General features: G+C 43.3%; 1 protein-coding gene across 1 annotated transcript in view; it reads right to left on the reverse strand.

Annotated features, from left to right (window-relative positions):
- ALDH7A1 (aldehyde dehydrogenase 7 family member A1) overlaps positions 1-13,073 on the reverse strand; it is a 38,553-nt gene that overhangs the window by 23,446 nt on the left and 2,034 nt on the right. The window contains exons 3-7 of the mRNA XM_070412554.1: positions 12,974-13,039; positions 7,640-7,720; positions 6,917-7,040; positions 3,394-3,526; positions 1,022-1,066 (exon numbers count right to left, since the gene is read on the reverse strand). Of these exons, the coding sequence (XP_070268655.1) occupies positions 1,022-1,066; positions 3,394-3,526; positions 6,917-7,040; positions 7,640-7,720; positions 12,974-13,039 (449 nt within the window). The remainder of the gene's footprint in view (positions 1-1,021; positions 1,067-3,393; positions 3,527-6,916; positions 7,041-7,639; positions 7,721-12,973; positions 13,040-13,073) is intronic.

The following is a 13,073-nucleotide window of genomic DNA, read 5'->3' on the forward strand; positions in this document are numbered from 1 at the left end:
TATTTAATCCCCTAAACAAAGGACTTCACTCTCCTGGTTGATTCCTGCTTCCTGGGCTCTCACTCCTGCTTCTTGGCATTCTCCAGTGGCCACAGCCATGTGCACCCCCCCACACAATGGACTAACAAACTGTAACTAGCCTGATGCTGACTGGACCCGGCTGCAACATGGAAGGGAAATTCTGGACACTGGCTTTGCTTCTAGTTCTACTGAAACCTCAGTTACACTTCCATAACTGGACTAAGGGAAAAGGGACTTTGGAAAGCCCATGATAAAATTCTATGCAAATAAAAATCACTCATCATCCCGTGCAAACCTCAGAAAATTCGTTTTCTCTAGATATCTTAAGGACTCCACTCTCAGCACTCTGTGGGGAAAGGGATACCCCAATTTCCCCAACAAAATCAACCAAGCATAAAGGATGCATCCTCACTCACATGGAAAGGTATGCTCTTGTATACGATCTCTGAATTGCAGAGTGACAAATTATTAACATCGATTTTATGACACAATCAGATGTGAAGTTTTCAAATATGAGTAAATAAAACAATTTTTAATCAAAAGATAAAATACATTATAGATAGTGTGAGAAGAATCCCTGGAATAATATTTCTTTCTGCTTTGCTAACAGTCTATGAAACAAAAGCAATAAAAGAATTCGCTGGGTAGAAAACAAAACTACTAACATGTTGAATAGTTTAAAAATAGAGCCCCAAAACTGCAAGAAAATTTCCTCTGTGCTGGATTTGCTTCTCTTTTGCAAGTGACAATAATGTTCATAAGAGTTCGATTTCAACACTTAAATCTGTATCAGCCATGTTTCTACCAAGTTAAATGATGTGGCTCTGAAGGAGCTCTGTAAGCTGCAAAACAACATAAGGTGCTATTACCGTCAAAAAGAAAGAGGCTAGCCAAATCCCACCTGAAAGATGAGGCTTTTACATCACATTAAAATTCAGTGCCTGTCAGTCACCCTTGAGATTTCTCCACACCCAGGAAAAAGAAAGCCACACATACTCACTTTGTGACAGCCACACTGATGAGGGAAGTTGTTGGAGCTCCTTTCCTTTACCGGTTTAAAAAAAAAAAAAAGGCAATTTAATTTGGTGGAAATCATAAAGACCTTTTATTATCAAGCAGAAGCAAGTCTTTTTAGCCAATTGAGCCTCTCATAACTGAAATAGGAACCTGTCCTTCAGCGTGGTGTCTCTGGGACCTAGCAGACTACAAAACTTTCATAAATATAAAAACGACAAAAAGCAATTTTTAACCTGCTTGCTGCACGGCTCATAGGAACTGTTGCATTAATATCTGCCAATCATGGGAACTGAGTGAAGCGGAAATCAACATGATTTATGTTGGAAGGCTTGTGAGCTGCCAGAAAGCACAGGTCCCTTTGGCAACACGGTGCCAAATGACGAATCCTCCCACCTAAGCATTGCTTTGTAGACAGTCTTTGAGTACAGTCAACTGACTACATTTAGATCAGCCTATAACTAGTGGTAAGATGCAAAATAGGCAAGGACAAATCTAGTTCTTCCGCTGAACAGGAAGGCTGAAATCAGTGTTTTGTCATCTATAAGAGGCTGACATTTTCCCACTTCACTTGTACTATCAAATAGTTCATAAAATGTAAAATTTAATGCATCAATGGGAACACTGGCCAAGGGCTTCAGAATAACTTAGAAATTCACTATCAAATTCTTACTGAAGAAAAGAGAGTCAAACTTTAAAAAGAATGTTGTGACTTATCGAAAGTTCCTTTTTTTTCTCCTAGTTATTTATTTAGTTTTCTGTTTGGGGAATGTAGTACAATAAAGATTATTTAACTGGTCTTTGTTTCTGGCATAGAGCTTTCAAATACCTTGGGCCACTGAGCAGTGGTTAGAGCATCAGCCCTCGGACCAAAGAGTCCCGGGTTTGATTCCCAGTCAAGGGCCACACCTGGGTTGCAGGTTCCAAGATGCCAGTTCCATCCTGGCCCTGGTCAGGACACAGTGTGGGAGGCAACCAAGAGGTGTCTCTCTCATATTGATGCTTTTCTCTCCCTCCCTCCCTTCCACTCTCTCTAAAAATCAAAGGAAAAAATAGCCTCAGGTGAAGATTACCAAAACAAACCCACCCTGGGATTCTGAGTGACAAAAGTGTGTTTGTTATGCTAACAAGGTGACTTGTGTCTACTAGATAGCTTCAAGATGGGGGCTGGTTGCTGGTCACCAGAAAGACCAACCACAGGAAAGAGAAATCAAGATTGAGTTCAATGACGTCCAATGATTCCATCAATAATGCCTATGGAATAAAACCTCAATAAAAAACTCTGGACACCAAAGCTCAGTGGAGACTCCTGACTGGGAGGGTGCCATACCCCAACTCCACTGGGAGAGGGCTGGAGGCTCTGCATCTGGGACACTGTCTGGGACACTTCTAGACCTTTCCCTATGTGTATCCTTTATAAAAAAGCTGCCCTAACTGGTTTGGCTCAGTGTATAGAGCCTCGGCCTGCAGACTGAAGGGTCCCTGGTTCGATTCCGGTCAAGGGCATGTACCTTGTTTTCGGGCACATCCCTGGTGGGGGGTGTGCAGGAGGCAGCTGATCGATGTTTCTCTCTCATCGATGTTTCTGGCTCTCTATCCCTCTCCCTTCCTCTCTGTAAAAAATCAATTAAAAAAAAAAAAAGCTATAATCATTGAGTACTGCGGTTTCTTGAGTCCCCTGGGTCACTCTAATGAATTATTGAAGCTGAGAGTTCATGGGAACCCCCAAATTTACAGATGGCTGGTCAGAACTGCAGATGTCCTGGGGACCTGGGGTACTTGCAGCTTGCATCTGAAGTGGAGCCAGTCTTGTGGAAGTCTGAGGCCTTATACATGAGGAACCTGACACTAAACACAGGAAGTCAGCGTCAGAATTTAATTACAGTACCCTCCTTGGGGTGGAAACAACTGGACGGACAACGCTATGTCAAAAAAAGAAGTCAAAAACAAAATTTTACCAATGGTAAAATACATAATAATTCAAAGTCGGCACTTCACAACTAGCCAATATGACTTAATATGTTAACAGAAAGAGTAGAACCCTAGCCCGTGTGGCTCCGTTGGTTGGGGATCATCCCGTGCACCAAAAGGTTGCTGGTTCAACTCCTTCAGGGTACAAGAACAGGTTGCAGGCTCCACTAGGGGGCGTGCAGGAGGCACGCAATGGATGTTTTGCTCACACCGCTGTTTCTCCCTCTCCCTACCTTTCTCTCTAAAAATCAATAAAAATCTCACCAACAAAAAAAGAAAGATTAGAGTAGTAGAACAGATTTCAATACATTTAAAATACTTTTGCTAGTTCCTAACAATGGCTACTTTTATCAACTATTACTGGAAAAGAAAGTAAGCAGGTCTCACCATAGGCAGACATTCCCACAGATCATTGCGATGGCGTTGTTCCAGCCATACACGGCCACAGGGAAGTTGAACGCAGTGATGATGCCAACCAGGCCTACAGGATTCCACTGCTCAATGAGTGCATGGCCAGGTCCTGAGGACAGGGGGAGGCGAGAGGCATGCTTAAGCGTGTTCATTTAATGCATGTCGAGTTAATCAGTCTGCTAGCTTTCATTTTCAGAACGAAGGCGCACAGGACCCAGTGGGGATTCCAGATGCCCTGTCGTGGATCACTTTGCATAGCTGCGGGACATTGGTTCGTTAATTAACACACTACAAAAGCTGTTATGACCCCAACCTTAATGAGAGACACAATGTCTCTGATCCTTACAGGAACTCTGGTGATTTTAATCAAGGGCAACCAAAGCAGTGAAGCAAGGAGTGATGGCCACAAACCCTGGTCAAAACCAGACCAACCAGAAAGGCGGAGCTCCCAGCCACGCATCTTTCTGGCCACGCTCACACAGCTAGCTAGGCACAGGGAAGCCGCCATTGCGGCACCCACTGCCAGACCCCCTTAGGCATCCTAAACTCCCTTTAGGTGATGTGCTGGCTCTGCCTCCTTCTGGTAGGACCTGCCCTCTCCACCTCTGCCCTCCCCTCCTCATCCTCCTCCCCAGGGAGGCCAGTGCAGCTGATAACACTTCCCTGCTTAAAACCCTTTGATGTCTGGGTCACTACTGTAGCTGCCCATCTAAAGTCCATCTCCCTAACAGGAACAGTCTCTTCCCACTTCCGCTCCACCACCCCAGCTTCCCTCATACTGTGCCTCCAGCTGTGCTAAAGCCATACAGTTCCCCAAATAGGGCACATTCTCCCATCCCAAGCTTTCAATTTTTTATTATTATTATTTTGTTGTTGTTAATCCTCACTCGAGGATATTTTTCCATTGATATTTAGGGAGAGTGGAAGAGAGAGGGAAAGACAGAGAGAAACATTAATGTGAGAGAAGCACGTTGATTGGTTGCCTCCTGCACGTGCCCCACCTAGGGCCGGGGCCAGGGAAGAGCCTGCAACCAAGATATGGTGCCCTTGACTGGAATTGAACCAGAGACCCTCTGGTCTGCAGGCCCAGGCCGATGCTTATCCACTGAGCCAAACCGGCTAGGACACTAAGCTTTCACTTATTTAAAATGCCTATTTTAAATGTCTGCCTCGCTGCCCTGAAATCTAAACTTCAATTGCTTTTCTGGGAGGCCCTGGATTTACTTTCTCTGGCTAGCTTAGGGGCTCACTATCCTATTCTCCACCCATCACAGTACTTACCATGTTCTACTATACTTATCTCCCACTTGCCTCTCCTCTTAAATGTAAGGAATCTATAGGCTTATAAATTCCTTGAGGACAAGGACTATGCCTTATTTAGATCAAGTATCACCTATTAGATCATCTGACACGCAATAAACATTAATTGCATTAATGAGGTCAAAGTTACCCCAAGACCATGCATAGATTAATATTATGTTCTTTAAAAAATATATATTTTCTGCCCTAACTGGTTTGGCTCAGTGGATAGAGCGTCAGCCTGCGGACTGAAGGATTCCAGGTTCAATTCCAGTCAAGGGCATGTACCTTGGTTGTGGGCACATCCCCAGTAGAAGGTGTGCAGGAGGCAGCTGATCGATGTTTCTCTCTCATCGATGTTTCTAATTCTCTATTCCTCTCCCTTCCTCTCTGTAAAAAAATCAATAAAATATATTAAAATATATATATATATATACATATATATGTGTATATATATATTTTTTTTTCTTTTCAGATCATAAATGTATCATAATTACCATACATGGAAATTTTGAAAACTAGGAAGATGACTATAACCACTGTCACTACTCTGGCAGACTTCCAGCCCTTTTATCTTCAATGCAGCCACACAGAATCATGTTTGCTCTATCAAAGCTGCAAGCATGACCAATCACATAAGCCCTTATGCTCATCACGGAAACCTCCCAGAGTATAAGGCTGGTCCTTGCAACACAGTGTGACAGCAGAAGCCTGAGAACATCCATCGCTTGGGAACTGGTTAAACAAATTACATATAGGATCTTTACAACAAACACAAAGCCATAAAAAAAGATGAAGGAAGCCCCTTAATGGCAGAATATGAAACAATGTCCAAGACCCATTAAGTAGAAAAAATAGAGAATGGAATGTATAGTTTGTTAATGTCTGTTTCCAAAACACACATATTTGCCTAAAAGCGAATAAAAGCTCTAAAAAGATATATAAGAAACCAGAAACTACTTCCATGGGGATACTATGGAATACCCAGGGGAAATACTTTCCATCCTTTACTCCTTAATTTCTTCTTAATTTTGTGATATGAGTATATCATCTCTTCAAAAAATAATATAAAAATCATTTTAAAATAAGTAAATACAACCTTCCCATAAAAGTGTGGGGTTGGAGGCAGGCAATCTTCATAAACAGGATTTTTTTTTACCTGCTAACAGACTGCCAACATGAGCTCAACCTTTGCCTTATGGCATTTACAGGTCATTTTTAATGTTTCCTATTGATACCACAATGAACATCTTTGCACATAAGCCTTTGTCACATCCAAATTATTTACTCAAATCAGATTCTTGAAACTGGTATTAAATGTAAGGCTCTTTGGATTATTTCTAAATTGTTTTCCAGATGGATGGGCAATTCATGTTACTACGAGTCCCCATAAGAGTGTCTGTCAACCCACGGACTTGCCAACACTGAGTTTTATCTTAAAAAAAAAAAAAAAAAAAAAATAGCCCTAGCCGGTTTGGCTCAGTGGATAGAACATTGGCCTGTGGACTGAAGGGTCCCAGGTTCGATTCTGGTCAAGGGCATGATGGGGTTGCAGAGTTGTACATGTATGGGTTGCAGGCTCGATCCCCAGTAGGAGTCATGCAGGAGGCAGCCAATCAATGATTTTCTCTCATCATTGATGTTTCTATCTCTCTGTTTCCTTCTCGCTTCCCCTCTGAAATCAATAAAAAATATATATATTAAAATCAATTAATTAATTAATTAATTAATTTAATTAAATAGCCCGGCTGGCGTGGCTTGATGGTTGAGCATCAATCTATGAACCACAAGGTCACAATTCAATTCCCGGTCAGGGAACATGCCTTGATTGTAGGCTCAATCCCCAGTGGGGGATGTGCAGGTGGCAGCCAATCAATGATTTCCTCTCATCATTGATGATTCTCTCTCTCTCTCTCCCTTCCTCTCTGAAATCAATAAAAATATATTTAAAAAATAAATAAGTGAAAATAAATTTTTCTGTAATACTCTTAATAATAAAATAAATAAATGTTTCAAGTGTCTTACTCTGATGTTTTCATCTGTTTCAATTTACATTTCTGACTATAAAAAGTAAAGACATTTTCCTTCATTTATATGCCACTTACAAGTCCTCTTTTGCAAACTGATCACAGCCAAGGCATTTTTGGAGCTCTCTGTAACAGAACACGGAGCTCTTAGCCTACGTGACTTCACTGCTTACTCTCAGAAGGCAGGATGGGTCCCCCGATCATCCGTGATAGGCCAACGGCATAGTCACATATATCCACGTACTCCTGAACTTCTCCCACACCTTCCACTAAGATCTTCCCCATCTCCAAAGACACCTAAAAATACAAAAAGCCAAGCTACATTTTCCAGCAGAATTCACATTTTAAACATTAAATTGATCAGAGGGGGAGATGCAAAACATATTTTGTGTCTCTTTTATGGAGGCAATAAACTTTAGAAAATCTGTTCTTATTTTTCTGAAGAATTTTAAAACTCAAAAATAGTCTTCACTTTTTCCGTTCATCTTTCCTCTAGAGAAAAGACTCTTGAAATGTACAAATTGCTTTTCATAAAAATCACAATCTTAGAAAAACCAAAAAAGAAAAAAAAAATCACAAGCTTGCCCTGGCCACTGTGGCTCAGTTGGTTGGGCATCATCCTGTGCATCGAAAGGTTGCCAGGTCAATTCACGGTCAGGGCACATGCCTGGGTTGTGGGCTCAATCCTGGTAGGGGTGTGCAGGAGGCAGCCAAACAATGTTTTGCTCTCACATTGATGTTTCTCTCTCTCAAATCAATAAAAACATATCCTCGGCTGAGGATAAAAAAAGAAAACAAAAAAAAAACCTTAAAATAAAATCAATCTTATATAGAGAAACGTATGATAGTCTTATTTATCTTTAAAGGATTATAGTTTTACTACAGAAATACTTTACCAAGCTTCCTAGTACTTGAATCTTCTCTCGCAAGGCATCACCAATCTGTCTCACTACTTCTCCTCGCTTTGGAGCAGGAATCTAAGAAAAAAATGGAATTTTAGTGTCCGATTCAAAGTATAAATTCTAAGCCCCAGCCAGGTAGTTCAATGGTCAAGGCGTCATGCCAATATGCCAAGGTTGTGGGTTTGATCCTGTCAGGAAACATTACTGTGACATTCATGGATAATAAAGACCATTACAAACTTTTGAACAATAATAGATACAGAGGCAGAGCTGCCTCAAACTGATTGTCAAACTGCAGTGGGAAGGCCAGAGAGGGTTGGGGGGCAAAAGGGAGGGGAGTAAGAGATCAACCGAAGGACTTGTATGCATGCATATAAGCATAACTAATGGACATAAGACACTGGGGGGTAAGGGAGGGCAGGGGATTGTCAAGGGCAGGGGGGGGCGGGAAGGACACATGTAATACCGTTTTTAATACTTATTATAATATTTTTTTAAAAAGAATAAAAAAAATGTTGATAAGTTCTGTGACTGTATAATGAAACCAGTTTTACCATAGACTAATTAATATAAACAAGAGTTAAGTTCCTATGGCATCTCATCAACTTTATAATGAAATAAAATTGAATGGAATACAAAAAAAAAAAAGAAACATTACTGTGAGCTTAATCCACAGTACGGGGCATGCAGGAGGCAGCCAACCAATGTTTCTCTCTCTCTCTCTCCCTAAAATCAATAAATACATATTTTAAAATATATAAAAAGAAAGTAGAATGCAAAGGCCAAAAGACAAGAAAAAATATGGTGGTTTTGGAAAATTGTAAGGAGTTCAAAGAGGCAGAAGAGAAATGCAGGGGCCACACGGCAGAGGGCCATGTATAGGATTCAAAAACAGTGAGGCAATTACCAGAGGGCCTTAAATGTGGGTGCGGGGGGGCGGGGGGCGTGGATCACAGTACATTTTAAAATATCACTCTAATTATAATATAGAAAATGGATCAGAGGTGCCGAAACCGGTTTGGCTCAGTGGATAGAGCGTCGGCCGTGGACTGAAAGGTCCCAGGTTCGATTCCGGTCAAGGGCATGTACCTGGGTTGCGGGCACATCCCCAGTAGGAGATGTGCAGGAGGCAGCTGATCGATGTTTCTCTCTCATCGATGTTTCTAACTCTCTATCTCTCTCCCTTCCTCTCTGTTAAAAATCAATAAAATATATTTTTTTAAAAAAAGAAAATGGATCAGAGGGAAACAAGGATCAGATAGGAAGACCATTAGGCCAGACCAGAGGTGGTGGCTGCCTGGACTACAAAAATGGTAGCAGAGAGAAATGTAATTTAAGATGTTCAAGACTTGAGCCCGGCCAGTGTGTCTCAGTGGTTGAGCCCTATCCCATGCACTAGGAGGTCGCCAGTTGATTCCTGATCAGGGCACATGCCCAGGTTGCCATCTCAATCCCCAGTGGGGAGCGTGCAGGAGGCAGCCAATGGATGTTTCTCTCTTATCAATGTTCCCATCTTTCTCTCCCTCTCCTTTCTCCTCTCTGAAATCAATAAAAACACATTTTTTAAAAAAATGTTTAAGACTTGATAATTTAAAATTGATTCTCAACCCTGACTACTCAGAGAGGAAGGGAGAGAGAGAAACATTGATGTGAGTGCGAAACATCCATCGGCTACCTACTTACTGCACATTCCCTATCCCTACCAGGGATGGAGCCCACTGGGAATCGAACTGGCAACCTCTTGGTGTACACACGACACACAACCAACTCACCCACACTGGTCATAGCTAGATTCCAGTTTAGGCCACTCAAATCTGACATCTTTGTTGTTGTTGTTATTATTCCTCACCCAAGGATATTTTTTCCATTTATTTTTTAGAGAGAGTAGGAGGGAGGAGAGGAGGGGGGAGAGAGAGAAACATCAATGTGAGAGACACACATCAATTGGTTGCCTCCTGCATGTGCCCTGACCTGGGCTGGGGATCAAACCTGCAATCCAAGTAAGTGCCCTTGACCGGGAATTGAACCCACAACACTCTAACCACAGACATACCAGCCAGGGCTGGCATTCCCCTCCCCTGTCCCCTCCCCCCCACCTCCCCAGATGATCTGCACAAAAAGCAAGAGTTGAGAACCGCAGGATTAGGTTTGGGAAAGTGAAGGGAGGGGTGTGTGGGAAACAAGGAAGAAAGCTACATCTCCAGTGGGAGCTTGATCAGGCCTTGCAAATCGGGCATCAATACTCTCAGACCCTCCTGAGGTGGCAGCAAGAGTCCTCGTCCCTGCACACTTCACCCGTGAAGTCACATCAAGAATTAAGGGGGAAGTATTAGCTGAGCCTTTGAGGAATTAGTACAATGACACCCATGATAAAGACTGCCAGGTATCTGGTACTCCTTCATTCCGCTAAAGATGGCCCCTTCACAGTTCCTGCCCTGAAGGGAGGGAAGAGGCTCTGGCCCTCACCAGAGATGGAGAGGACACACGAGGATGCAGAGGGGCAGAAACAGGCTCATGAGAGAAAGCAGCATCTGGAACCAACCAGGTCCTCTGTGGCAAGTTCCAGTTCAGAGGGAGAAATCAGTTCTTACAACTAGCCTTCTGCATTTTTATACTTTGTTCCTTTCCCCTTCGAGGGAAATGTTTCCTTTGAAAAATTCCCGGCTTAACTTAAATGAACTAAATGATACAGTAGTTTGTCCTCACACAGGCAAGGCCAACCGATGGGAGGCACGGTTAGGAAAGTCTCTCTCGTCCCTAAACTTTGAACTCAATTGCTTAACGCGAATTCCAGCAAGTGGATCCCCAACTGACTCTACCATCACCCAGAAAAGCAACCTGTTCCCACTTGGCAGCCCCCATTCTCCTGGGAAGTCTGAGAAGTCTGAGGAAGGATGTAAGGTGCAGAGTCCGGCACTGCTGAGTAAGAGCAGACTCCCAAACGAGGCCCTGGCAGGGAAAATACCGACCAGGCACAGCCCAGAACTAACGTCACACGGCAGCTGCCACCCTAGAGCAAAGAGGATGTTCAGGAGAAAAGACCCCGATGCCGGGCAGGGGCCTGCAGGAGGCAGCCGATCGATGTTGATGTTTTCCTCTCTCTCCCTCTCCCTTCCTCTCTCTCTAAAAAAATCAATGAAAACATATTTTAAAAAAAGAAAAGATCCTGAATTCACACTAACTCTTTTCTCAAACACGATTGTATTTGCCCTGGGTAAATACACACACATAACAGATGTTTCTGGTCAAATGTTTCACAGGCATCAAAATAGTGTATAAAAGGGTGAAATCCTAATATAAATGATGAACTTTATATATTTAATGACAGTGTATCAATATCGGCTCACCAACTGTAAGAAATGTCTCACACTAATGCAACATGTTAATAAACTAGCGGAGCATGACGGGAGCCAGGGAGCTCCGTACTTTCTGTGCCTCCCCAGAATGTGCCCCTTGGACAAGTGGATTGCTTTGTGCTGAAGGCATTCAAGACGCAGCAGACTCAAGAAAAGTATTTGTATTGAGAAGGTAAATTTGATTATCTTGTTTACTGCATCATCCAATTTTTTTTTTAAAGTGGGAAATGTACTTTTATGATCAGAAAGAAAAGTTATTTTTAAAGCATGACAATGAATGACGCTGCTCTGGACACTATTCTCTACGCAGGTGGGGGAACTTTACTTAGCTTACTGTTGACTTTTGGAAGTATCTTCCTGCTCAGGCATACTTTTATTATGTATAATGGAACCCTCAGTCTAAGAATTAATTAAATCAGCAGAAAAATGTTCCTCGATCTTTGCACATTAGAGGTGTCTCAGCAAACAGCAAAGCTACATCCAACCCAGGGCCCTCCTGGAGAGCCTGCCCCTCCCCAAGGATACCCCCCACCCTCACCCCCCAGCAATCACTGATTCAGCGAAAACACTTAGCTCAACAGTTCCAGACCTGGCAGCACGTGCTTTTATCACTGGCAGGTAGAGGTTTGCCATGTGCCAGGCTCTCCTGTAAGCATTTTACGTGACTGACTCATTCTACCTCCGTGATAACCCAGGAAGTGGGCAGACAGTCTCCCCTTTTTACATGACAAAGCACACTGAGGTGAATTTCCCCAGGGGTAGAGCTGGGTTAACCCCAGGATATTCCTCCAGCCACAGGCCTAGAATTTCTGGTGGCAGACCAAAAGGGATATTCAGGGTGAGGTGAGGGAGGATTAGGAAATCCAGGCTAACCCTGTTCTTTACTCTCCCCTCCTCCAGAGAACTGGCCCTCACCTAGTGACAGCTAAGCGGGGCCAAACTCCACTCTGTCCCACATTTGCTCACATAACCCCTGGTGGACTCAGAGGTGGAGGCAGAACCCACCTCAAAGCCTTTAGACCAGTGGTTCTCAACCTTCCTAATGCCGCGACCCTTTAATACAGTTCCTCATGTTGTGGTGACCCCCAATTTCATTGTTACAAATTGAACATAATTAAAGCATAGTGATTCATCACAAAAACAATATGTAATTATATATGTGTTTTCCGACGGTCTTAGGCGACCCCTGTGAAAGGGTCGTTCGACCCCCAAAGGGGTCGCGACCCACAGGTTGAGAACCGCTGCTTTAGACAGTTTAGGAACTCCAGCCCCTGCCCTTTGGAAGGGCAGCCACCACTGCCCTGTGAACCAGAAATGTGAATCTGTTTCTGAGAAACTCCCCATTCACCTCCCATAGAGCTGGCGGGGAGGGAGAAGAAGCAAATGGGTATTTTTATTTTTTTAGAGAGAGGGGGGTAGATAGAAACATCCATCAATCAGCTGCCTCCTGCACACCCCTTACTGGGGAAGCCTGGTGATGGGCCCTGACCAGGAATCAACCTGCAACCTTTCCGTGCACCGGAGAGGACCAACCAACTGAGCCACGTCGCCAGGAAACTCTTATTAGTAAGAGTTTTAATCCATTTAAAATTACCCACTGATGCTCTGGCCTGTGTGACTCAGTTGGTTGGAGCGTTGTCCCGTACACCAAAAGGTGGTGGGTTTGATTCTTGGTCAGGGCCCACAACCAGGTTGCAGAGTCGATCCACGGCTGGAGTGTGTGTCAGAGGCAATCGATGGATGTTTCTCTATTTCTCTTTCTAAAAAGCAATAAAAATAAAAATGATTTTTTTTAACTACCCATTGACACTGAAGGCCCAATATGTAAAAGGCACTATTCTAAGACTATAGGAGAGATTATCACAGCCCCCAAAGGGCTCCTCTTTCAGCCAGGGGCACTGGCCTGCTCATCAGATGCTTCTTTACCTCATTGCACTACAGTAAGTAATCATGCCATGGCCTCCGTACTTACGTCGGCCCAGATTCTCCATGCTTCTCTTGCTTTCTTTACAGTTTCTTCATAGTCAGCCACACTAGCCTACATTAAGAATTAAGGGGAGGAGAAGAGGGTG

The sequence above is a fragment of the Myotis yumanensis genome, unplaced genomic scaffold (genome assembly GCF_028538775.1).
Source record: "Myotis yumanensis isolate MYYU_CA2020_CCGP unplaced genomic scaffold, mMyoYum1.0.hap1 SCAF_4, whole genome shotgun sequence".
Classification (NCBI taxonomy): Eukaryota; Metazoa; Chordata; class Mammalia; order Chiroptera; family Vespertilionidae; genus Myotis; species Myotis yumanensis.